We start from the raw sequence: 23384 nt of genomic DNA, 5'->3' as shown, positions 1-23384 counted from the left end.
TACTTTTTTTCGGCATCAATTACAAATTATAAAAATTAAAATGCCATGAGTCCGACACATTTGATGAACCATTTTGTCAACTTTGCTAACAACTTACATAGCAAGTAATCTAATTTTTTGAGCTTCAAGAGAATATTTGTTAGGGACCCAAAAAAAAAAAAAGGGACCAGACACCTGACCGCGATTGACGCCAGATCACTTCCCTAGGGGAAGGCCCCTAATTTCAGTTCTAATTACAATATTGCCACTCTTTCGGCCTCTCATCGGATCATCACGTTCGGCTTGCGAGCGACATCACCTTCCAGCTCCAACAATGTCGTCTTCTCGACAACGCTCAGCCATGGCATTGACCAGCAGGTACCGCCCACTCGAATCCATGCCCCTCATCTATCCCTTGTCCTTCTTCCTCACTTCCATTCAATTCCTTACCATTTTCTCTACCCTGTACAACTCATCACCCACCAAACCGACTCCCCCTTTTTAAAGTATGTAACTGTCACTTCTTCTTCTTCTTCTTCACCAGTGAAGGAGCGGAGGGAGAGTCAGTACCCCCGATTCTCTATTCGCAGAGTTCTCACATTGTCAACGGGAGATTCATATTCTGCCCTCTCATTTCTGCTCGAATTCTCCTTCAAAATTGGTACTTTCGGGCACCCATCTATCCAATTCCAATGAATTTCTCGTCCCCAGTGGCCACAGACCCAGATCAGTCCATCTCCGATCGAACAATTAAGCATCTTTGACTTTCAGTTTCCGATGAGTGCTTCTACTGATCAGCTTTATGCTTTTAGTTTCTGATACTCTTTGTTGTCTGTATAGAGCTCATGAGTCTCTGAGTTAAAGTTTGGTGCTGAATTTACTTCTGCACTGTTCTTACTTCAGCGTTGGCATCATCTGCAGAACCCAGTCGATATGAATTTGATCATACCCACCGTACAGTCCTGTTGATCCTGATTGAATTTCTTCAGCTGTTTAGACATTTATTATTGCTCTGCAGCGGAGTCGATTACTGAATTTCCATTTCTTGGTTTTAGATATCTTTCTTGCCTAATGCTTGTTCATGTGATCGTCAGCTCATCTGCACCCTGTTGCTGCATAGTCAGTCCACGTTTGGTCATTCCACTTCAGTGTTATTCTTGTTCGTCCTATCAAGTTAAAGTCCATTCTTTTTGGTGTCATCCTGAGAGATCTTGAGCTCGTAAAGTGTAATTCTTCACTGATCCCAGCCTAATCAAATTGGCCACTGTGAACCATTGGATCCATGGGGTCAATGTGCAGCATCTGTCTCTGATTAGACTGGGTCCAGGTAGGCTTGCCTGCTTCAGAAAGTGAATAACTGGTGTAAATAACGAATTACCATGTCGATGATATGTGGGGTCCCTCTCCTCGAGTGTGTCTACTGCCTGGCCTGTGCTCGGTGGGCCTGGAAGCGGTGCCTCCACAGTGCAGGCCATGACAGTGAGACCTGGGGCTTTGCCACTGCCGAAGAGTTTGAGCCAGTCCCCCGCCTGTGCCGGTACATCCTTGCCGTCTACGAGGAAGACCTGCGGTGCCCTCTGTGGGAACCTCCTGGGGGATACGGGATCAACCCTGACTGCCTAATCCTTCGCAGAAGCTATGAGGATGCCCAGGGCCGGGCCCCGCCTTACATGCTTTACATTGATCACAAACACACTGATATTGTGCTTGCCTTTAGGGGACTTAATATGGCGAAGGAGAGCGATTACGCAGTTATGTTGGACAATAAGCTCGGGAAGAGGAAATTTGATGGTGGGTATGTCCACAATGGGCTGTTGAAGGCTGCCGTGTGGGTTTTAGACATGGAGACGGAAGTCTTAAAGCAGTTGCTGGAGAAGTACCCCAATTATACTTTGACTTTCGCGGGACATTCCTTAGGGTCAGGTGTGGCGGCTTTGTTAACCATGGTCGTGGTGAGGAATCTAGATAAGCTGGGGAATATCGAGAGGAAGCGGGTAAGAGGATATGCTATTGCTCCTGCCCGGTGTATGTCCTTGAACCTGGCAGTCCGGTATGCTGATGTCATCAATTCGGTCGTGCTCCAGGCAAGTTCATTAGTTTATTCTTTTGTCTGTGGAGTCATGTTGACAGTGTTTACATCTATACTGGAAGTACTTGGGTCAATGTGGCAAATGACCATTTGACTCTGCGTCAGAGTTAAACTCACTATTAATATAACAATCCTTGACCAATTGATGCTAGGTCACTGGAGTTGTTTGTCCAGGTTACAGAGTGGCTTTGAACCAGTTAAATTGTTTTAATGTTCTTGTGATGGACCAGGATGACTTCTTACCGCGGACAGCTACACCTTTGGAAGATATTTTCAAGTCTCTTTTCTGGTATATTCTCGTCAGACAGTCTTTTCACTATAACTACATTCAGTTGATGTCCTTCTGAAGTTAGGGAAGTCCCTCTCTGGCAGAGCTCCTTTCCACTGTTGTTTGATTGAATTTGTTTTCTTCTCTTGCTGGCAGTTTGCCTTGCCTATTATGCGCCAGGTGCATGAGGGATACGTGTATATCCGAGGAGAAGATGCTCAAGGACCCAAGAAGACTGTACGCTCCAGGTCGCCTCTATCACATTGTTGAGAGGAAACCTTTCAGGTATAAATTTTGTCAGATTTAATTAGCCCCCTTTGGTACCTTATGCTATTATTTCATGCCGATGGTGTTCTACCAAGTGTGTGATTAGAGTATAGTTCCTGTCATTTGAGTCCACTTTCATGTTTTTGAGCAAGGCAGTAAACATTGGTCATTTGAGTCCACTTTCGTGTTTTTGAACAAGCCAGTAAACATTGGTCTTTTTAAAAAAGATGCAGGTGGTTTCTTCGAGGAAGTTGTTTCATGATGAGTGCTGACCTCTCCTTAATGGCGTCTACTTCTTGTGCAGGTTGGGTAGATTTCCTCCAGTTGTAAGGACAGCAGTGCCGGTGGATGGGAGGTTCGAGCACATAGTTATTTCCTGTAATGCGACTTCTGATCATGCCATCATTTGGATAGAGAGAGAAGCTCAGAGGGCTATAGATGTAAGTTGAGTTGTCTCCCTTTTCGAAATCCCAGACTCAATCCCTATGAAAAAACGTGTAGGCTTGCCAGCAAATGTAAGGCTCGGCTTTATAATGTTGGTCCCAAAATCTCCAATCTCAATCTTCCAATCCTTTCCCCGTGCCAGTTGATGCTCGAGAAAGATCATATCATGGAGGTTCCCCCAAAGCAGAGAATGGAGAGGCAGGAGACAATTGAGAAGGAACACACTGAGGAGTACCAGGCCGCCCTCAAGAGGGCCGTCACCCTAGCAGTCCCACATGCATTCTCACCCTCTCAGTATGGCACTTTCAACGAGCAACAAGACAAGGAAGAAGAAGGCCAGGAGTCAGGGAGGTCTAGTAAAGGAGACGCATCTTTTTCTGTTGGTTCGTCCCATAAGAATAGCAAGAACGAGAGCTGGGATGAGCTCATTGAGCGCCTCTTTGATCGGGATGAGTCAGGCCACATGACCCTGAAGAAATCTCATCGTGGCGATTGATATGAATTGAATCCTGTCAGCAAAGATTCTTCTATGAGCATGAGTTTTGGTTGATATAGCTTCATTGATTCTTTTGTACTTGTTTCCTTATGGGCGGTTAAATGATTCGATTGGTTTGCTTTCAGGATAGAAGAGAGTGATCTTATGAGTTATATGGCATGTCATCATGTTTGCAGCTTAATCAACATTACCAACCTCTATTCTGCAAATAAATTAATGACGAGAACATTATTCGATTATCTTGGTGGTAGTTTGCATCTGCGCTCAGCAGTAAAATGTCTTGATATAAACATCGATGGTGCTCGAAATTACTCCCCTCGTTTGTTGGCAGACAGGTTACGTATCAAGGAGTCAAGATCTGTTCCAGTATTATATGATCATCGAGGGATGATTTTATGCCGGAGGTGTTCTCCGAGCAAAGCAGTATCCGTCCTCTATCAGTGTCAGTGTAATTTGATACACTATGTGGCGTAACTTGTCAATTTCATTGCATCTCGTGATTTATGCTGAAATATTTGATACACCTCATGGCTCGTGGCTCGGGCCAAGTCGATAACCTGACATACGATGATTAACGTCAGTTAATAGGCCGAGCACACCTAGGAAATGAAAATATTGTCATGTACTTGCGGGAGAAGAAACGAACTTTCCACGTTCATGAAAGAAATCCGGTTGCAGTTCTGCGACGCGCAGCTCCTCCGCTCTTAAGCTCTCGCACGACTCTCCTTCTCCCTCTCCCTCCCTCTCTCTCTCTCTCTCTCTCTCTCTCTCTCGTGCTCCTCCGTTCTATCCACGATAGTCAGCAATGGCTTCCCCCGCCTCTGTGTTTCTCTTGGCACTTATGCTGCCTATCTCGAGCTGCTTCGCGGAAATGTATATCATCTGTTTCTCCTCGCTTCAATTCTCGCCCTGAGATTGTATTTGCTCATCGGCATCGCATTTGCTTGTCGTGATTTTGGAATGTTTTGCTTTCCCTGCAAACTGTGGATTTCAGTGCTAAGCTTGTGCTGTCTCCGCGGTAGTAATCCACTGTTTCTTCTCTGATCTAGCTGGTTCATCGCTTTTCTGCACTGTACTCTGCCCTAAAAACATTATCAATGAACTGTTTGGCTAGTTGAGGAGACGAGATATGTTCTCTTCTGAATTCGCGATTTCTGTATTAGTGTCTTCTGTACATTCAAAGTTGACGATGAATGAATTGCCTGCGACGATTTTCGAGTTTTCAATGCCGTGAATTGACATAGACAATTCAGTTTGATTCTCATCAAACCTGTACACTGGAAGGGGTGCTCTGCGAACTTGTGATTTTGGGAAGGCCACTCTGGAGTCACTGGAGTGGAGATTACAGGGCACCATTGGATCTTGCTAGGAAGTGATTTTGTTATATTCACTGCTTTTGTGATTCTATATGGAGTCTAATTAACTCTGTTGTTCAAATGCTTTCGTCCGCTAGCCGTAAGGAACTACGAATTAAGGATGCCGGCATTCAATTGGGCCATGCCTCTCACTCTGATAGAATTGATCCATCAAAAGTTGTCCAGCTCTCTTGGCAACCAAGGTCAGGTACTTTGATGCATTCAACTTCATGGTACTTGTTCTCATACCTTCCATTGATATGATGCCATAGTTTCTTGATTATGATGCCATTATAAGCTACTACATAACGATACAAGGTCTTTCACTCGTTATTTCTGAAGCATCAGTTGTCATGGAACTATTGAAGTTTGGATTATCTAAATATGGCTAAGACTCCGAATCGCTTCTCAAGACAAATAAAATCTTCTTTTCTGCAGGATCTTCCTTTACAAGGAATTTCTTAGCAAAGAAGAGTGTGATCATCTGATTTCCTTGGTATATCCTTGTCTTTGCCCATGATACATATGGATTGCTCTGATCGATATATAAAAAAAGTCATCTTCTGGGTTTAGGCTTATGACAAGAATTATAAAATCACGGGGAGTGGTGATGACTCAGGCAACGTCTCCATAAGCAGGCAGCTACTGAGCTCAGAAATTCCTTTGGACATGAAAGTAAGTTTACACATCTTTCAATTCCTGCCTGTGCAAACAAAACTTGTCAAACTCGGTCCTGTTCTGTCACAGCTCATGGCATGTTGCAGTTTATTTTGTCTGAACAGATTCTAGTCCTTCATTTCTGCTACTTCCAGCAACTGAGGATGTGATCACATCACGTTATGTGCTCTAATTTTAAACATAGTCACAAGTATCCTATCCGCATTAGAACTCGAATGATGAACTGAGAACTCAAAATTTTGAATTTTTTAGCGGGTTGTTAATGCCTGTGAGTTACAATAGCAGGATGAAGGAAGTGCATTCTTATGCTAACAATAGAAACACGTCACAACATGAGAATCTAGATACATAGTATCACTAGGTCTTTTCTCAGTAATATTGCTTACACTCCACAAAGGAGGCAGTCGCAGAATCATTAGAACATCACCAATATAAACCTAAACACTCTTCTCCGACTGTGTTTCATTTGTAAGTCTTAAAACTTCGTACTTTTCAGGATGACGTAGTCGCAAGGATTGAGCAAAAACTGTCTGCTTGGACTTTCCTCCCGAGAGGTATTTTGATTTGTTTCAAATTGCTATCTTCCTTAAAGGGACTTTCTATTACTGTCGTATAATTGCTTGATCTTCATCAACTGTTGCCCTTTCAGAGAACAGTCGGGCTATGCAGATTCTACACCTTGAGAATGAAGATACAAAGCAGAAATACGATTACTACAGCAAAAATTCACCAAGGGAGAGCTTGGTGGCAACAGTTGTTATATATCTTTCGAATGTTGCTAGTGGTGGCGAGATTCTCTTCCCCCATTCGGAGGTCAGAACATGAAAAATTTTCGTCATTTGCATTTACATGGAACTACTGTCAGCATTCGGGCCTTCACTTATATTTTTCTTGCAGCCGAAGCAGGAGAGCTGGTCTTACTGTGGCAGCAAAGATAATCCTCTGAGACCCGCCAAAGGGAATGCTGTCCTTTTCTTCAGTAGCCAACCCAGTGCTTCACCCGACGAGAGAAGCTTGCACACGAGATGCCCTGTTCTTGAGGGGGAAATGTGGACTGCCACAAATTCATTTTACTCGAGAGCCGTCAGTTCAGGAACGTCACGATCAGGACCCGAAGGCAGTGAGTGCACGGACGAGGATGAGAACTGCCCAAGGTGGGCCGCTGTTGGCGAATGCAAGAACAACCCCGTGTTCATGATAGGTTCACCCGATTACTATGGGACATGTAGGAAGAGCTGCAATGCCTGCTAATATACTGCATTGTCAGTATTGCCAAACTTCCTGACTTCCCACTCTCGGCATGATGCCATAGCATAACCTAATTTTTCAATCTTTATAAGTCAAAGTCTAGCAAATAATTCGATTTCAAGCAGGTTGCTCATCGGTTTCAGTTCTCGATATATATTGAGGCAGAGATATTGTAAATGTGCCGAATCTGCGTTTTAAGTCGTTCTAACAAATCATATTCGTGTTATCTTCATTGTGTCGGAATAGTGCCCGATTTTGATGTGATGGGATTGTTCCCTTCTCGAGTATAACGTGAGGAATTGTTAGAATCCAGCAGACAAATTTCAAAAATTTGTATGGAAAAAGGAACATTAACTTGCCATCAACAAATATGATAAATCACAATTTTGTCGAGTAAATTTAAGTCCAGGCGGGCGGCGCATTGGACACTCTCAATGCCGGGCCCGAGTAGGTTGAGGATACTCGAATCTCTCCCGGGGAGAATTTATTATTGTACGACAAAGATGGCAACTGAACTACCAATCAGCACACTACAGAAATTTTTTAACATCGACTTTTGGTACTGAAAAATCGAAATTCACGAGCTGTGCGGCAGAAGGGCGATCAGAGAGAGAGAGAGAGAGGTCACCGGCCGGAGTCGAGCTTCGGCGACGACTCCGGGGAAGCGCCCGGCTTCTTGATCGAACAAGAAGACCTGAAAGCTTCGATCTGCGATTGGCACTTCACGTAGTCGCCTTTGTTCTCTTCCAAGCATTTCTTCAGATCCTCGACGTCGCACGGCGACATCACCTTCTTCCCGGTGCTGTTCACCGCCGTCTCTTCCATTCTGCTTTGGTTGCTGAGGATCAAACAATGTATTTTGTTGTATGGGACGGATTCTGTTCGTTTCGCGTCCGTCTTGTAATTGGCGGGCGCCTCAGTAGTGGACTCATCCGGCCCACAAATATTATGGGCCGAACCAATGGAGACGAAACTGGCCCACATATGAGCTCAATTCTGCCTTTCCTCTCGTCCCGTTCAGTGTTCTTTGGAGGTTCGTGACGAGTAATAGGCACTTGAAATGATCATACTACTTTCTTAAATATAGTTTGTGGGATTTAATTTTATGAGACATTATTATTATTATTATTATTATTTGTTGGGTATTCCTTCAATTTGAAAGAAATTGGACTCAAATCGTGTTGGGCTTTTATCGGGTTTTAATAGGCCCAAGGACCCACCTTTGTGAAGGTTAATTTCAACAAAAGAGCCGAGAATAGTGTGGAGTCACGTGAGACATAAAACTAGCAGAAAGCTAGCCGAAAGCAGCGGCAAAACAGAGAGCAGCAGGGCAAGTTTTTCTATGCGACTAGCTTGAGATCAAAACTCGATTGGAAGGGCAAATGAACTCCGATTGAGGCGAAACTTTGACAGCGGCTTCACCACATGTGGGGCTAGGTTCTGAACGGTCAGACTTCGAGTGCTCTAGGTGCTGTTGTAGCTAGTTTTGTAAACCACCCTTGTGGATGACAAAAGTAAAGTTTTAGTGATCCAAGAGCTTGTTCTCTGAGTTTGATGGATCCAAGGGCGTTCCCTTAATGAAAAATATTGTGTAATCTTCGTTGATAGTAGATTGTTGATTCAGAGTCGATCTCGTGATTTTTCCCCACATCGAAATTTTCCACACAAAAATTCTCTGTGTTTTTCTTCTTTATTACTTGTTGGTTAATTAATTGGTTCCTATCTTGATTGCACTATTAGGGGAGGAAGACTAATTGTTGCATTGTTGTTTGGCCAAGCACAACCTTCCCAACATTATTATTATTATTGAACTTCTTGCTACTGTGAGTGACTAAGAGGATATTGCAAAAGTCGTTTTAAAGCAATGTCAAAGAATCGCTATGAAAAATGAATAAACGAAATCGTGAAAATATGGTCAAGTGACATGCTATCCACAAGCACAAAACACTCCTATATACCTCGTAACTAACCATACAACCAAAAGGAATTGCAGACTAGACAAATATTGTAAGCAAGAACAAAGAGAGAAGATGATTGTGGTTTCTCGACCATAAATTAGACATTGTAGGGAAGCAGAGATTGCATTTCTGGCAGCATCCTCCTTACATTAGGAAACCGAGTGGCAGCGTGATTCGCAGGGTTCACTTTGAAGGGCCTCCAGGGCCAACAGATGTGCCTAATCCTACTCCGTCCGCTCCTCTCCCGACTATCCGCCTCTTCAAGCTGTCTTGTTAGCTCCTCGATCCGCTCCCGCAGCCCTGCAGCTCTACTGTCGGCTAGCTGGAGAGACTTCTCAGCTGCTGCTTGGGCAGCCATTGCAGCGGCCGCAAGGTCCTCCTTCAGCTTCAGCTTTCCATTGGAGATCTCCAACGCTGTCCTTGTCTTCTCGAGCTCTTGTTGTAGGATGGTGACCTTTGCAACAATATCCCGGTTCTTAGTATGAATCACGCACCGAAACAAGGAAAATGCACACTCGAAAAATACGTGTTTTGTGATGAATATATTAATGGCCTTTATCATTCTTCGATCTCCATGTGGAGATACCGTCAGATCATACTTTAATATGTATTTCGAGTTCGCGGCGCAGTAGTATTCTTTCTAATAAAGTAAAAAATGTAAGGGCATAAGCTTTTACCACTTTATCGCGCTCTTCGACTTCATGTTTCCCAGCTTCAACTTCCAACTCGCAAGCTTCTCTCCATCTGGCAACCTCCGATTCCGTCTCTTTGATCTCAGTTAGGAGGTCTTCGATCTTCCATTGGAAACAAACAAAGTTAGCAGAAATAACGGCACGTTTTACTCTTCAAATGCTCGAGAAAAATATATCTTGTTCTTTAATAGACCATATCTTTCGTTACATTTTGAGCTAATAGCCTCTCCCTTTCTTCCAGTTCTCTAATGTACAGGGCGTTCTCAGTGATTTCCTGAGCTTGTTTCGTTGTAAGGCTCTGTAGGCGCTCATTATCTGACCTGACAAGGAAACAATAGCAATCACTCGACAATCTCCGCATTTAAGCATTGTCGCTGCTCCATTTGAAATAAAACATCATCTCCTGGCTCTCCCATAGAAGCTAAGGATCAATTTCGTTCCCATTTTAGGATGCAGCAATGAGAGTAACCTACTGATGCTGCGGGAGTCTTTTGGCCATACGAAAGGCCCAAGTCATATTCTTGCCTTCACAATACACAGTTTCAGCGTACTTTGTTAAAGTTCATGAGCATAGTAAAGCCGGCTACTTGAGCTCGGTATGCTTAGCGACCTCAGATAATCAAAGCTAGTACTCTTCCTTAACATCACAGAAGAAACAAAGAGACGGAGAGCAAGAGCAAATCGTGTACCTAGCTTCGTCCAAAGAACTCCTCAACTGAGAGATCTCGAGCCTCAAGTTCTTCATTATCTTCTCCACGGTAGAAGCCTGTCAAGAGCACGAAACAAACTAGTTAGAGGACATTCATGAATAAGGCTCGGGAAAATCAAGGGAAATTCGGTTCCTTCATTCCAGTCGATTCATTCACATACCAGACTAACAACGTCCTCCTCACACTCACTGCCGTCTGACTTACTTCCCGTGCTGGATGCCCCCGAGCCCTCAACCATTGGTTGCTCCATAGTCCCGCCACTCCCCATCATAAACCCGAAGCCGACCCTCTGCAGCCCTCGCTCAGCAAAATGCAACAAGGGGACCCTTTTCTGCTCAGTGTTACCCTTCAACTTATTCAAGCTCTTCTCCAAGGCCTCCTTCTCGATCAGCGCTACTCTCAGCAAGCTACTGATGTCCCGATTTTCCTCCGTCAGGCTCACCACGCTGCTCTCCAGCTGCTTCTTCTCCTTCTTCCTCAGCTCCTTGTAATCGCTCATTTTCACTTCCGCCAAATCAACGAGCTTCCTCACCTCCTTTATCTCCTCCCACATAGGAGCCAATTCCTCATCGATTCCCAGCTCTCCATTTCCGATATTTGCATCGCCCAGTGATCTCTCGGCAATCTTATCATCATCGACGACCTCAAGAACCCTAATAAGTCCCTCCTTCGCCCCCCGAATCAAGTCCAGGCTTCTCGACAGAAACCCGCTCCTCTCTTCCGTCTCCCTCTCCAAAGATTCGAACTTCCCCCTGTAGACTTCGATCTCGACCCTCAGACCCTCTCTCTCCCTCATCTCCTCCTCGAACTTCCTCGCGCAGTCATCCTCCTTCTCGCTGAGCGACTTCTCGAGCTCGCCAACCCTCGATGAAAGCTGGTCCCTTTCGCTGCAGAGGTCCTCGATGATGTTGGACAGGTTGGTGATTTCGCTGACGCAATCGTCTCTCTGGCGCCGGGCGAGGGCTAGGGTGTCCTCCATCTCCGCCGACTGTGACTGGAGGTTCTGGTGCTCCAGGCGGAGGGACTCGAGCTCGGCAAGGAGGCCATGATCGGGCTCGGGCGGATCAGGGCCGTTCATCTGGGGCTCCTCTGTGGTCTCCATGGTCCATAGAGCATCGGATAACCGCGAAACCTCATGAAGAAACCTTCGCCAGAGGTGAGAGAGATTGGAGAAGGAGCTGCGTAAACTAAAGCTAACGGTCAACGGAATGGAGGGAGACAAGTGATGGATTTTTATGTACACCGGGTTCGTGGAGGCCCACGTTCAGCCTTTTGAAAATTGAACGGGGGTTTTCATGAACCCGGTGCATATAAAGTCTCCCGGAGATAAGACTGCTGGTAGGTCCAGGCCTTGGCTGCAGACTAGTTTTTGGCGCTGGATTTCTTTTTGATTTAATTTTTAGTGAATAATTATTTTGAATTATCAATGTAATCAATTTACTAGAAGTTTCAGTCCTCAAAATATGGCAATGGATTTTGTGTATGCAAAATCAATTTTCAAGTTTTTTTTTGTCTCTCTAAGATGGAATAATTTGACAAACTAAAAATTTGGAAATATATCCATGCGGTTCTTATTGACATATTTTTCATTTCGAGAAACCAATGTCAATGAAAAATTTATAAAGTAGACTCTTCTCTACTCAAAAGTATAAAATAAATTACGTTAGGCTTGAATAGACTCGATGATGCCTACGAAGAAGGGGGGAAATGACATTTTATTATTTGTATCATTTCAATATGATCACTTTCCATTTCCAATTATAGTGTAAGATCAATATATGTTTGAACAAAAGAAAATATTAATTTATGAGGCTTGGGCCAAATAAATTGTAGGACATGAGATAATTGGGCTCATTAGGGCCTAATTCTAATCGCACACCAGCACTTCCCTTCCAAAACTAGTGACGGGTCAAATTTATTATCATCAAATAGTTATCTAAATTTTTCTAATATGATTCGGTTCGCTCAAACATCGGCACGTCCTAAGAGCTACTCTTTATACGGGTGCTTATTAATAATTAATAAACTTTGAATTTTGTTCTTCATGTATGTCTTAATATCTCATGCTCTATAAAATGAATGGATGGATTGTTGAGCTGACCCCAACTAGATCAAAGACTTAACCTTTTTTTTTTTCCCCCCTTCTCTTGACCACATGGACATGGATGCGTTTCTACTACGTTGAACTGTTTCCCATGGTTCATTTTATTTTTAATTTTAATTAGACCCATCAAGAATCTTCAATATCAAGTTATCAACAACAAAATGCATAAAAAAAGAGAAGAAAAATCCATCCAAAAATACTGAATTATTCTCGGCTTTTAGATCCAACGGTGGAGAATCCTCCATCCGGTGCCATGTCAAAATCACAACCGTAGACGTCATCTTCTTCGTCTTCGTCTTCTTCCTCCCAACTTATTATACAGAAGAAGAACATGGAATACTTTCCTTTATGCCGAGTACTTTGTCATCCGTTTCCTCTGCAATTCCGCAGCTTTCCACTTGTCTCATTACTTTCCATGGAAGGAAAAGATGGCATCTTTTCCAACCGATTCATTACCGAAGCCCATCTTTTTCAAAAGGGCAACCGTATATAATACGATGAAATGAATTGCAGAGCTCGGAGTCATACCCCATTGAAAAGTTCATGACTTTTTCTTGTCCTTTCTTGAATTGGTGGGGGCGGTGTGTTAGTCAATTTGGGTGCTGACCCGGCAAAGCTTTAACCGCAGCGATCGAAGGAAGAGCACTGAAATTTGATCGGCCGCGTCCTATGCCACTCGGAGGAGTAGCTGAAGATGGGCGGCGCTGCGGATGAGACCATATTTGTGGCGGTCGGGAAGAGCGTGGAGAGTAGCAAGACGACGCTCTTATGGGCACTCGACAACTTCGTCGGCAAGAAAATTTGCTTGCTTCACGTTCACAGGCCCGCCCACTCAGCTGCATTCAGTGAGTAATCTGGAAATCAGTGGGTTGCTTGGACTCTGTTGAAGTTCCAGTTTTTTATTATTGAACTGTTTGCTCGTGATTTTCAGCTCAACTCTTACTTCTTCGATGAGTTTCTTGAATATGTGGGTTGGCATCCGTGTTGCCATTAGTGATTTTGCAAGTGCTCGATCAGTTCTCACCTATGAATTTGCGGGCTGATGCCTATGATTTTGCCCTTAGTATTTTTAGTACTTTTGTCTTTGTAATCTTGACCATCGGAATGTCAAAAGTGCTCAGCGAGGACGTTAAGCTTCCACTATCATTAAGGGTTTTGTCGCTTGAGCTACTCTTAAATCCTCATTTTGCTGAAATCTGCAGGATGTACCGGAGTGGTACTTTGTATCATGTATTTTCTTTCGTTTGTTCAATTTTTAACCTGGTCTGAACAAAGAGAGGAAAGGAACATTATTTGAAGCGCGATAATAATAATATGTGGGAGTTTCCAAAACTAAAAGCAGGATGCATCCAGTCATCGTCATGTTGAAGATGCGTTATAATTTTCTAAATAGCGCTGCAGAAGTGAAAAAAGCCATTTTGGACCCGGAATGTTATGCTGACAGCTTTTTTCCTGAATAGAGGACTGAGATATGGCAATTTGGGCATGCAAGTTTAGATCATTGTGCTGATGCAATATGACTCTGAGGTTCTGTATTGTTGTTATTCTTCTTTTTCCCTCCTTCACTGATTTTACCTTGAAATATGTTCATACGTAAAAATAGATCCGCAATCCCCTAAGCAGGAGAATCTGTTCCAATCTATCCTATTTCAATTGCCGAATGTTATGGAAAAAAAGCGTACTTAGATTATACGTGAGAATGAAGTTCTATAATATCTTCCTTTTTCTTTTTTTTGGTTGTTGTTTATTTTTTCTTCCAGCTTTCGTTATACTTTTTTTATGATTTTCGCTGTCCTCGTTTGTCAGCAGATGGAAAATTTGTTATATACAAACCGAAGGAGAATGGAGTGAAGGTCTCACAGCAGGATGTTGAAATGCAAAAGATTAATGAGATTTTTAATCATTACCAAAGCTTTCTTGCTGAAGCAGGGGTAGTATTATCTACCAGTTCTTGCTTATTTACTGAACAGCAAATGAATCCCATTAACTTCCATTTGAAAAGCTTCACTTATAAGTTATTGCGATGTCTTAATTCTGTAGGTGGAGGCAGATAAAATATGGATTGAAAGGGATGATGTAGGGAAGGGAATTGTAGAAAGCATCTCTTCTCACAACATCAGATGGCTTGTCATGGGAGCTGCTGCTAACAAATACTATTCGAAGTACAAATTGATTTGAGTGTAAATACTGTATTTATTGCTCGGATGAATTCGGCCAACGGGCTAATAATGTTCTTTGCAGGAATCTTTCGACTTTAAAATCCAGAAAAGCAATTTTTGTTTGCCAAAATGCGCCGGAGTTTTCCCATATTTGGTTCACTTGCAACGGTCGCTTGATATATACGAGGTTGGCTGGCAGTATGCTGTCTGATTTAAAGCAGTTATGCTCTGTTTAAAAGTATAAAATGCCCATTTTCTACTTTGGAGTTCATGAAAACAGGGAACTGAGGAATGATAGTAAGGCCAACGAAGAAACAAACACAGATCTGAGGAACAATGAGAAGCTTGAAGGAGAAACTATCCCGTCATTGCTTTCGGTCACAAGCTTACATAGTGAGACAAGGCAACTTGAGTGTTCAATGTCAGAACCTGTTCCTCAAACTTTTGAGCAGGCATATCTTCCAATTCAAAGATCAAGATCAGAGGACCTTGACTATAGTTTCAGGAGCTTCAACCCTTTGATTTTGCCTCAGACCATAGAAGGAAGATCATTGATTCAGCATTCTGCAGAGTCTGGGAAAAGTAAACTTCAGGGACGACTTAGGAGTCTCAAATCTCAAGGTTCTGAAGATGCAACAAGTACCTCCAAGTTGAGATCCGTATCAGACCAGGTTAGGGTAGTCTCTTTATATTTACTTGAATAAGAATTTGGTGTGCTTGATTTGAGTTAAAGTTTACTTATATATATGTTGCAGGAAGAGGGAACTCAAGGTTTGGAAGTTCATGATGTACATTATAGGTTAGAAGAGGCGCTAATCGAAGTTAAGAACTCCAGAAAGAAAGAATTCGAGGAGGCAATAAAGCGATGGAAGGAGGAAGAGAATGCTCTCGATGCCAAACAGAATGCAAGTCCCTGTTGCCTCTTTTCCCCTCCCCCCCTTCTCTTATCTATTTAGTATTTTTCTCGAAATGGGCTGACAGTCATGGTTTGACTAATTTATAACCTCAGTCTTGATTTCAGTATTATCTTGGAAACTGTATCTTGGAAACTGTTTCTCTTTAATACTTCTTCGAGCAGAGAGCATGTTGGCCAGTTTGTATATAGATATTTATTTATTTATTTATTTTGCCCCATCTAGTTTTGAAAAATTCCACTTTTCTGGATAACAAATTATTTTAGTTTTGCAGGCAAAATCGCTAGAGATTTCATATGCTAAGGAATCGAATGAAAGGAAAGAGCTTGAAAAAGAATTGAAGAGAAAAAAGGAAGAACTAGAAGCTGTGCAGAATCAGCACTCTGGAATTATAAAGCACCTCCATGCAGTTCAAGAACAGAACTCAGCACTTGAGAATCAGATTTCAAAATCACGTTCTGTTGAGGGAGAGCTAGAGGAGAAGATTGTTTCCGCTGTGGAACTCTTGATAGCTTTCAAAGAAAGGCGAGATAGGCTTCGAATAGAGCATGGAGAAGCCATGCGAGAGGTCAGAGTGCTGAGGAAGTCAGTGAGGATGGAGTCTCCAAGCTTCTGTGGCCCCCTCATTCTTTCATTTACATTTGAGGAGATTATTCAAGCAACTCACAGTTTTGATCAATCCTGCAAAATCAGGGAAGGAAGATATGGAACCATGTACAAGGGGACGCTAAGGCACGCTGATGTTGCCATCAAGATGTTACCCTTCTCTGGTTCTCGGGGAGCTTTGGATTTTCAAGACGAGGTATGACTAACCCCACATGTTTCTTCTGCAGCAGTCAGGTATTACGTATTAGGGAAATCATTTGCTGCTTGCCTAAGTTTGGGTGTGATTAGAGATCCTGTATAAGAATTTTCTTAGAAGTTTGGAAGTCTGAGGAGGCAATTTGTGCCTCCAACCCCACCTTTAGCATGGCTGCTATATTTATATTTTCCCTCTTGACTATTCTCGACTCCTGATGGTCCTCTTTCAATCAAATTACAGGTGGAGGTTTTGAGTCGGGTGAGGCACCCAAACTTGGTCACATTGATTGGTACATGCCCAGAGTCGTACTCTCTCGTCTATGAGTATATGAAAAACGGAAGCCTCGAAGACCGGCTCACCTGCAGGGGCAAGAAATCCCCTCCCTTCCTGTGGCAGACACGAATGCTAATTGCCGCAGAGATATGCTCCACACTCATCTTCCTCCATTCCCACGAGCCTTCTATTATCCATGGAAACTTAAAGCCCTCCAACATCCTCCTTGATTCCAACTTTGTGAGCAAGATCAGTGACCTAGGCATCTCTCGACTAGCCCGAAAAGAAGACCCTCATCCCCATTTGAGCTCTGTATATAAGGACCCTGAGTATCATGCAACTGGAGTGCTAACTCGAGAATCAGATGTCTACTCCTTTGGGGTTATACTTTTACGCCTCATAACTGGAAGATCAATCTCGAGTGTTGTGAAGGATGTTAGGTGTGCCCTTGAAATGGGGAACTTTAATACAGTGTTGGACGTTTCCGCGGGGGATTGGCCACTTGATGAAGTAGAACAGTTGGCTCGAGTGTCAGCAAGGTGTTGTGAGTCAAACAAGCTTGATCGCCCGGACCTTGTCTCAGAAATTTGGACTGTTCTTGAGTTGATGAGAGACTTGGCAATCACCTCAGCTTCGAAGTTGCATTTAGAGGAGAGTCGCCAAGCTCCCTCTCACTTCGTCTGCCCCATATATCAGGTAGTAATTTGGAAACACTACGTCGGCTCTTTCATGTATTTCATTCATCTTTAATCTGCCGTATCCCTTGATAGCTTATTCCAATAGCTGGATGTTGATCTCAGGAAGTCATGAAAGATCCACTCATAGCAGCAGATGGGCATACCTATGAAGCAGAAGCAATCAGAGGATGGTTGGATAGTGGCCATAATACTTCTCCAATGACAAATCTGAAGCTCGAGCATACCGACTTAGTCCCGAACTATGCTCTTCTCTATGCGATTCAAGAGTGGCGGCAGCTTCTGTAGAATAGTTCTCCGCTTCTTCCTCTGCAAATAATCTCTACATGTGCTCCGGTTTTATGGATCGAGCCCTGATACCAGACTTACAATTCTACTCTCCGGTACTAACTCGGCATACAATACATGCTCATGTACAGCAAAAAGAAAAAGAGGAAAGAAGTTCGATTGCATATCCAAGTTCGATACAAAACTTGTATACACAAGTAAGATAGTGTATTCAATGATTCTGCTTCATCTAGTTGCCTGTCGGGAAATAGTCTTTTGATATCATAAACACATGTATACATTTATTCCAACGTGGCTTGACTCGACTACGAAATCCTTCCGAAATTAATGAAATATTTCACCCGAATAATCATTTATCCGACCACGAGGAAAAAACCTATCATTTTACACATCCTGCCTTTTTTATTTTATTGGCAAACTATTTAATTTTATGCTTATTAAATAGGAACAACCATAGATACCAAAAGAGAGGAAAAGGGATTAACAAGATATAACCATATGATTAATGATAATAAGATAAAAAAGAGGGATGACTGACAAGGCAGGAGTTGGTATGGCTAGTTACGAGAAACTCTCACCAACTCCTTTTCGCTGTATAATTCGTTTAAAATGATCATTCATATACTTATTTAACTGGAGATGAAATGTTCAATTTTTATCGGATATATTTCTCATTGAGATCACAGGCTTCGATATTGCCTGACGAATAATATCATTGGTTACCACTGAGCCCGAAGCGTGACTGCAGTTCGATATGCATACGGCGAGACTAAATCAAAGAAAGAAAAAAAAAAAAAAAAAAAGAGAGAATATTCTATAGCGCGTGAGGAGCACCCAAGCTGAAAGGCGGTGAGACATGATTGTCTAGATCATGAATTTTTTATTTTTTTATTTAATATTTTCCCTATATATATATATATATATTTTTATTTTTTATTTTTCATTTTTTTCATTCATTCAGAGGCAAGTGAAGAGAAGAGAAGAGAAGAGAAGGGAGGGTTCCCCCAGTCAGTCACCTTTATATTTCTCTCTCCGCCGATAAAACTCTTCCTCTCTCTCTCTCTGGTCCGATCGCATTCTCTCTCTTTACCGTCGTTTTTCTCGCTCGTCGAACACTTCACGTTGAGCTCCTCCGATCGCCGGACACTCCTCCAGCCAGCTGTGATCTCCCTCCCCTCTGCTTGCACCGGTACGCCAGCTGATCACTCTGATTCGTCGTCGGACTCATTCTATTGATATGTGTGTGATTATCGATCGCGGATCACGTGCCTGAACAAGCCTCTCCCAGTTTGGCGTGCGGTAATCTGTGCCGCTGGATTTCGTGTCCGTGGCGGTGCTCCGTTCGTCAGTCAAATGGGAAAGGGATCGTATGGGATTGCTGTGATTTGTTGATTTCCGGTGCAAGAAATCATTTGCTGATTCGACTAGTCTAACTATGGCATTCCGCTTAGCTCAGGGAAGGTTTTGCATAGCGGTGGTACCCGGGAAATGCCGGAAGGAATGCTTGGTCTAGGAGGGGCAAATTAGAATTTGACAGATAGATACTTTGCCAAGTTGATATCATTTGGAATGCCGGAGGAACCTAGATAATTTAACAGTCATATCTTCTTATTTTATTAATTCACTGGCAATTGGTTTCTTCTTGAGAAGTGATTCTCGCGTGCAGTCAGTCTCTTTTGCTATGGCCCTTAAAAGTGTTCTTAGAATAAGAGCTTATTCTTCCATGAAGTTATGCGTCGTTATCTAGTTGTTGATTGGCAATGGCAAGTTTGGTCCAAAGGTAATTCTCCCGGTACTATTCCGTGTTCTTAGCAGTACCCTTTTTTGAATCTGTTTCTATAGGTTTCGCTGCATAAATGTCAGTTGTGAAAGTCAAGACATCTAATGCTCTAGGAGGAGTGAAGTTGGAGGAGGGGAATGAATCTTTAAATACATTAGCCAGGCAAGGAATTGGAAAAGAGCCTTTTCTCTCCGTACCAAGGTCCACAGACAACCCAGTGCAGTTGATTCAGTTTCTTCATGCTTTCGACAATCAAGGTAATGGCCTCTTGGATGTTGAGATGAAAATTAACATTGTCAGGGCATGGAATTTTGTTGCATTTAAATGTATGTACTGCTGTTGATTGTTTTGGCAGATATTCCCGGCTGGCCATTTTTAACTCAAGTGAAGGTGCCGATGCAGAAGTGTGATAAGTGCAACCGAGAATTCTTTTCGCCCATTAACTACCGTAGACATATGCGTGTGCACCATCGTCTGAAAAAGCTAGACAAGGTTTCAAATCATACCAGTTACTGTCGATGTTCATGCGCTGATGCTTCTAATTATTTATGTTTTTTTGCCTTGAAAACTTCATTGTTGGTAAAGTATCTGAAATTTATTTATCTGGACTGCCTTCTGATGCCTCTTATTTTTCATAATCTTCTGCGTTTGTAGGATAGTATGAAAAACAGGGATCTATTGCGCGTCTTCTGGGATAAGGTGTTATTCATGTTCCCTCCCCTTAGTATGGTGCTTTGAAGTTCTTAATGGAAGAGCTTTATCATGAATCTTCATTATTAATGCAGCTATCTGCTGATGAAGCTAAGGAAATTGTCGCATTAAAGAATGCCTCAGTGGAGGTAATGGCTATTCTGGAGAACATCCTCCTTTTAGCCATACAGAGCTGAAGAAACTGCTGTTCCTCTTGTGGGGTTGTGGATGTGCTTTCTGGAAGTTCTTTTTTCTTAGTACTTATGACAGTTTAAAATTCTTTTATAGGATCTTCCGGGTGCTACCGTAATAAAGACCTTGGCATCACTTATACGCAAACCTGGATTTCCTCCATTGCCGCATTTTTGTATAAAATCTGGTTCAGCTCTTTTGGTAAGGAGACATTGTCTTTCCCAGTTTTTTGGTGCTTTTTGATGTGATTCAGGGTTGAGAGGGATCATATTATTAACATGAGAACTTATGAACTACTGAACTTTTATGCAGGAGATTGTACAGGCTAGACCATCTAGATTTTCCATCTCTTCACAAGAACTTTTTAGTATCCTTGATGATGCTAGTGAGAAGACATTCTTGAGTGGCCCTGCCATATCTATGCAAAAGTATTTATTTGATGGAGAGGCTGCGAAAATTGGTCTGGACACAAAGAACCTTGTTGCATTCACCAGTTTCTTGTTGGAGCAAAAATTGGTAATCCCCATGTCTTTGTTATCTTATTGATATATAGCTGTTCCTTCGTCCCTCGTCTTTTGACCTGAAATTTGTGAATGATCTAGATTGAAGCATGGCTAGCTGATAAAGATGCCGAAGCTTTGAGATGCCAGAAGTTGCTGGTGGAAGAGGAAGAAGCTGCCCAGAAGAGGTAAATTGTGCTTATTGATATGGACTTGATGACTTTTCAAGTTACTGACTTGATTCCAGCTGTTCCGTCTATGATCGAGTTCTCACTTGATGGTGATTACATGAGCTATTGGATTGATGGAATTATGCAGTCCTTTACAATTTTAGTACTTAGGGTTGAGGTAGTTAGGGGAGAAAGCAAAAGTAGAATTCTATAATCATCATGAGTGATGGCCTAGTGGTTCCAAACTCACTTCCATGTGGTTTGGAGAACCCTAGATCTCGAGTTCAAATCCCCTCGGGACATATACTAGGGTGGGCTCTTTGGCTTGAACCTGGGGTTATTTGCAGCTTCTGTGAACTATAGTAGGCCCCTATTGGTGCTACGCTGATGGGGCCAGTGCTTGCATTGGTTGTTCAGTTCGTCTGATATGTTCGCGGTTGAACATGAGAACCTGGACATTGCGTAGTGGGGGGCGGGAATATTGCCGTCACTGCTGCCCACCAAATTATTTAAACTAAAAAAAAAAGGGGGCAGAATGCTATAGAACTTGGGCCAATTACATTTGATTTTCATAATACATGGGATGGAACTTTTGAGCTTTCCAGATAATATCACCACTGTATACGTCAAACACGGTTAATAGCATGCTGAGATTTCTATACTATTTGGTGATAAAATTTACTTCATCAATCTGCTCTTTCCAGTAAATTGGCAGCTATATTGAAATTTTCTTCTCTTTCCTCGAGCGTACTTAGGCAAGCTGAACTTTTGGAGCGGAAGAGGCGTAAAAAGCTCAGGCAGAAAGAACAGAAAGCTAAGGAGCATAGAAACGAGGAGGTCGTCAGAGATAGCTTTAATTCCATGGCAGCTGAGCCTCCATCACAAGCATCAGCACATGATAATGCATCTGATTCGGAGAGTCAGGATCTTGATGGACCTTCAGAAATTTCACTGTTTGAGATGTCTCAAATTCCAAGTGTGGAAGATGTGGATTCCGAAGCTAACTCAGGGGTTGGCTTTGTTGACAATGATTCCAACGCTTGTCAGAACATTGAACCACGGAGTCATCAATCTTTGGGTGTCCCTAACTGGCATGCGCCACCAAAGCCACGTGCCATGTCCAATGGCTTCTATCAGATGAAGAATTCTTCGTCATCGAAACCAGAATTCAAGAGTAAGAATGGAATACGGGATCTAAGAGTTGCTCATACTGTGAACAACAAGAAAGTATGGAGCCGAAAGCCTAAACCCGAGAAAGATGGGGAGAACTTGAAGTTCAGAGTGCAGGAGGCATTTGTACAAGTCGGTCAAGATAAGGAACACGAGCTTCTGATTGGTTCCATAGCTGTCAACCTTGGAAGCTCGCATACGCGAGAAAAATGTGATAATGCTCATTTTCCAGAGGATGACGGTACCCAAGAGTATCAGCCTTCGAAGAAGTTTAACAATGCCCATGAGAAAAACAGCAGAAGCGACAGCAATCACAGTGGTGCAAGTCAGTCGACAGTGAAGCACTGGAGGCGTAGGCAAGAAGTAAAAGATTCTGTTCCTGTTCAGAGAGAATCTGAAGTTAATTCAAGTTTTCTAAAGGACGATGATCAGACAGTAAATAATGAAGAGTGTCTGAGGTCATCGTCTCTGAATGGTCATCATTGTGAGATCGAGTGCCATTCGCTGCCCTCGGAAAGTAATCGACCAGGGAACTTGCATTTCTCAAGTGACGCTGCAAGAACTTTTCTTTCTCAGAGTGAGCTAATTACACTCTTGCGTGTCACTTTCTCCGATAAGAAAGTTCCTACTTTCGTTACAAAGCACTAAACTCTCTGACTTCTTTCGGGTCGTCTGTAAAAATCTCTTGCAGGATGGAAGGAAGCTATTGCTGCAGACCATGTGAAACTTGTCTTATTGCCGGAACTGGAGCCTTCAGCTGCAGGAACTCAAGACTGCACAGATGTTTCAGATTCCGATAAACGAAGCATTCTCAGGAATGCAGAAGATAGGATGGTGAATGGCCCCTCGGCTTCTGGACCTGCCAAACCCGAGCTCAAGATGAAGCCTGAGAAGGGGCTCAAGAAAAGATACATTCTGAAGCAGAGAGCGAACGACACATGATCCCAGTCGAGTATGATCTGAAATGCACCCAAAAAAAAAAAAAAAAAGTGCACAGTGACTTGTGGTTTTTAGTTATATAAATTCTCAGCACAGGGGGTTGCAGTTTTTACAAGTGGTCTTCTGTCTGCAAATTTCTTTTCCCTATCGAACTTTCATTGTTTTTACCGGTAGAGTCATTCATGCCGCATCTTCTCAGGCTATAGTTAACACACATCGATGAATTAGTCAGGTTTTACGGGTTTTGCAGTCGATGTCCCGATCTTGTAATAAAAATTTTGGTTCTGTAGTAGTGTTACTGCAAAACGATTTCAGAATGAAAATTTCTCCCGCCAAACTTTCCTGGACATCCTTTGATCTCTTTGAACCGTCTCATAGCGGACAACTAAAGTCCCGACTGAAGCTGCTGCAGAGTGCAACATTTTCTGGGGACAGCCTTGCCACGTCATCTCCCCTCTGGCCTCAGATCTCTACTATTCTGCCACGTGTCCTGTTTCTCGGCCTCTGCTTTTATATCCTATCGA

General features: G+C 42.8%; 5 protein-coding genes across 11 annotated transcripts; 4 read left to right on the top strand and 1 right to left on the bottom strand.

Annotated features, from left to right (window-relative positions):
• The first annotated feature begins 347 nt into the window (after window positions 1–347).
• Window positions 348–3782, top strand: LOC116203871. Its single transcript, XM_031535832.1, has 5 exons — window positions 348–2063; window positions 2299–2357; window positions 2493–2621; window positions 2908–3043; window positions 3190–3782. Exons 1-5 carry the CDS (start codon window positions 1359–1361, stop codon window positions 3541–3543), a joined length of 1383 nt encoding a protein of 460 aa, XP_031391692.1. The 5' UTR covers window positions 348–1358; the 3' UTR covers window positions 3544–3782.
• A 372-nt stretch (window positions 3783–4154) lies between these two features.
• On the top strand, window positions 4155–7001 carry LOC116203873 (probable prolyl 4-hydroxylase 12). The gene is made up of 7 exons (XM_031535834.1): window positions 4155–4416; window positions 4997–5101; window positions 5337–5394; window positions 5472–5573; window positions 6073–6130; window positions 6226–6389; window positions 6474–7001. The coding sequence occupies exons 1-7, from the start codon at window positions 4349–4351 to the stop codon at window positions 6825–6827; spliced, it is 909 nt and encodes a 302-aa protein (XP_031391694.1). The 5' UTR covers window positions 4155–4348; the 3' UTR covers window positions 6828–7001.
• A 1690-nt stretch (window positions 7002–8691) lies between these two features.
• On the bottom strand, window positions 8692–11354 carry LOC116205288 (uncharacterized protein At3g49055). The gene is made up of 5 exons (XM_031537844.1): window positions 10345–11354; window positions 10164–10240; window positions 9683–9794; window positions 9460–9576; window positions 8692–9236 (listed from the first exon to the last, which is right to left on the bottom strand). The coding sequence occupies exons 1-5, from the start codon at window positions 11284–11286 to the stop codon at window positions 8880–8882; spliced, it is 1605 nt and encodes a 534-aa protein (XP_031393704.1). The 5' UTR covers window positions 11287–11354; the 3' UTR covers window positions 8692–8879.
• Window positions 11355–12636: 1282 nt separating this feature from the next.
• Window positions 12637–17765, top strand: LOC116204697 (U-box domain-containing protein 32). 7 transcript variants are annotated; one of them, XM_031536914.1, is made up of 10 exons: window positions 12637–12827; window positions 12917–13133; window positions 14098–14219; window positions 14329–14450; window positions 14530–14634; window positions 14728–15118; window positions 15203–15352; window positions 15636–16163; window positions 16404–17132; window positions 17237–17765. In XM_031536914.1, the coding sequence occupies exons 2-10, from the start codon at window positions 12983–12985 to the stop codon at window positions 17417–17419; spliced, it is 2481 nt and encodes an 826-aa protein (XP_031392774.1). In that variant the 5' UTR covers window positions 12637–12827; window positions 12917–12982; the 3' UTR covers window positions 17420–17765. The 7 variants fall into 7 exon arrangements, with proteins under 7 accessions (XP_031392774.1, XP_031392771.1, XP_031392772.1 ...); XM_031536911.1 differs by having other exon boundaries at window positions 14095–14219; XM_031536912.1 differs by having other exon boundaries at window positions 12917–13152.
• Window positions 17766–18370: 605 nt separating this feature from the next.
• Window positions 18371–23207, top strand: LOC116204567. The gene is made up of 10 exons (XM_031536715.1): window positions 18371–18608; window positions 19262–19456; window positions 19555–19691; window positions 19854–19898; window positions 19985–20038; window positions 20178–20282; window positions 20394–20597; window positions 20684–20769; window positions 21507–22498; window positions 22613–23207. The coding sequence occupies exons 2-10, from the start codon at window positions 19276–19278 to the stop codon at window positions 22861–22863; spliced, it is 2055 nt and encodes a 684-aa protein (XP_031392575.1). The 5' UTR covers window positions 18371–18608; window positions 19262–19275; the 3' UTR covers window positions 22864–23207.
• Window positions 23208–23384: the final 177 nt, after the last annotated feature.

This window comes from Punica granatum, chromosome 4, assembly GCF_007655135.1.
Source record: "Punica granatum isolate Tunisia-2019 chromosome 4, ASM765513v2, whole genome shotgun sequence".
In the NCBI taxonomy this organism is placed as follows: Eukaryota; Viridiplantae; Streptophyta; class Magnoliopsida; order Myrtales; family Lythraceae; genus Punica; species Punica granatum.
This window is presented reverse-complemented; position numbering and strand designations above follow the sequence as displayed.

Bases quoted from the DNA above. Each gene is read 5' to 3' on its own strand.
- LOC116204697 (XM_031536911.1), top strand. From the start codon at position 12,983: ATGGGCGGCGCTGCGGATGAGACCATATTTGTGGCGGTCGGGAAGAGC. The intron at 14,635-14,727 runs GTTGGCTGGCAG...TCATGAAAACAG, and splicing joins GGTCGCTTGATATATACGAG to GGAACTGAGGAATGATAGTA. The intron at 17,133-17,236 runs GTAGTAATTTGG...TGTTGATCTCAG, and splicing joins TCGTCTGCCCCATATATCAG to GAAGTCATGAAAGATCCACT.
- LOC116205288 (XM_031537844.1), bottom strand. From the start codon at position 11,286: ATGGAGACCACAGAGGAGCCCCAGATGAACGGCCCTGATCCGCCCGAG. The intron at 10,241-10,344 runs GTATGTGAATGA...TGCTCTTGACAG, and splicing joins AGGAGGACGTTGTTAGTCTG to GCTTCTACCGTGGAGAAGAT. The intron at 9,577-9,682 runs GTAACGAAAGAT...TTCCAATGGAAG, and splicing joins AGAGGCTATTAGCTCAAAAT to ATCGAAGACCTCCTAACTGA.
- LOC116203873 (XM_031535834.1), top strand. From the start codon at position 4,349: ATGGCTTCCCCCGCCTCTGTGTTTCTCTTGGCACTTATGCTGCCTATC. The intron at 5,102-5,336 runs GTCAGGTACTTT...TCTTTTCTGCAG, and splicing joins CAGCTCTCTTGGCAACCAAG to GATCTTCCTTTACAAGGAAT. The intron at 6,390-6,473 runs GTCAGAACATGA...TTTTTCTTGCAG, and splicing joins TTCTCTTCCCCCATTCGGAG to CCGAAGCAGGAGAGCTGGTC.
- LOC116204567 (XM_031536715.1), top strand. From the start codon at position 19,276: ATGTCAGTTGTGAAAGTCAAGACATCTAATGCTCTAGGAGGAGTGAAG. The intron at 19,457-19,554 runs GTAATGGCCTCT...TTGTTTTGGCAG, and splicing joins TCATGCTTTCGACAATCAAG to ATATTCCCGGCTGGCCATTT. The intron at 20,598-20,683 runs GTAATCCCCATG...TGAATGATCTAG, and splicing joins TCTTGTTGGAGCAAAAATTG to ATTGAAGCATGGCTAGCTGA.
- LOC116203871 (XM_031535832.1), top strand. From the start codon at position 1,359: ATGTCGATGATATGTGGGGTCCCTCTCCTCGAGTGTGTCTACTGCCTG. The intron at 2,622-2,907 runs GTATAAATTTTG...CTTCTTGTGCAG, and splicing joins GTTGAGAGGAAACCTTTCAG to GTTGGGTAGATTTCCTCCAG. The intron at 3,044-3,189 runs GTAAGTTGAGTT...TCCCCGTGCCAG, and splicing joins AAGCTCAGAGGGCTATAGAT to TTGATGCTCGAGAAAGATCA.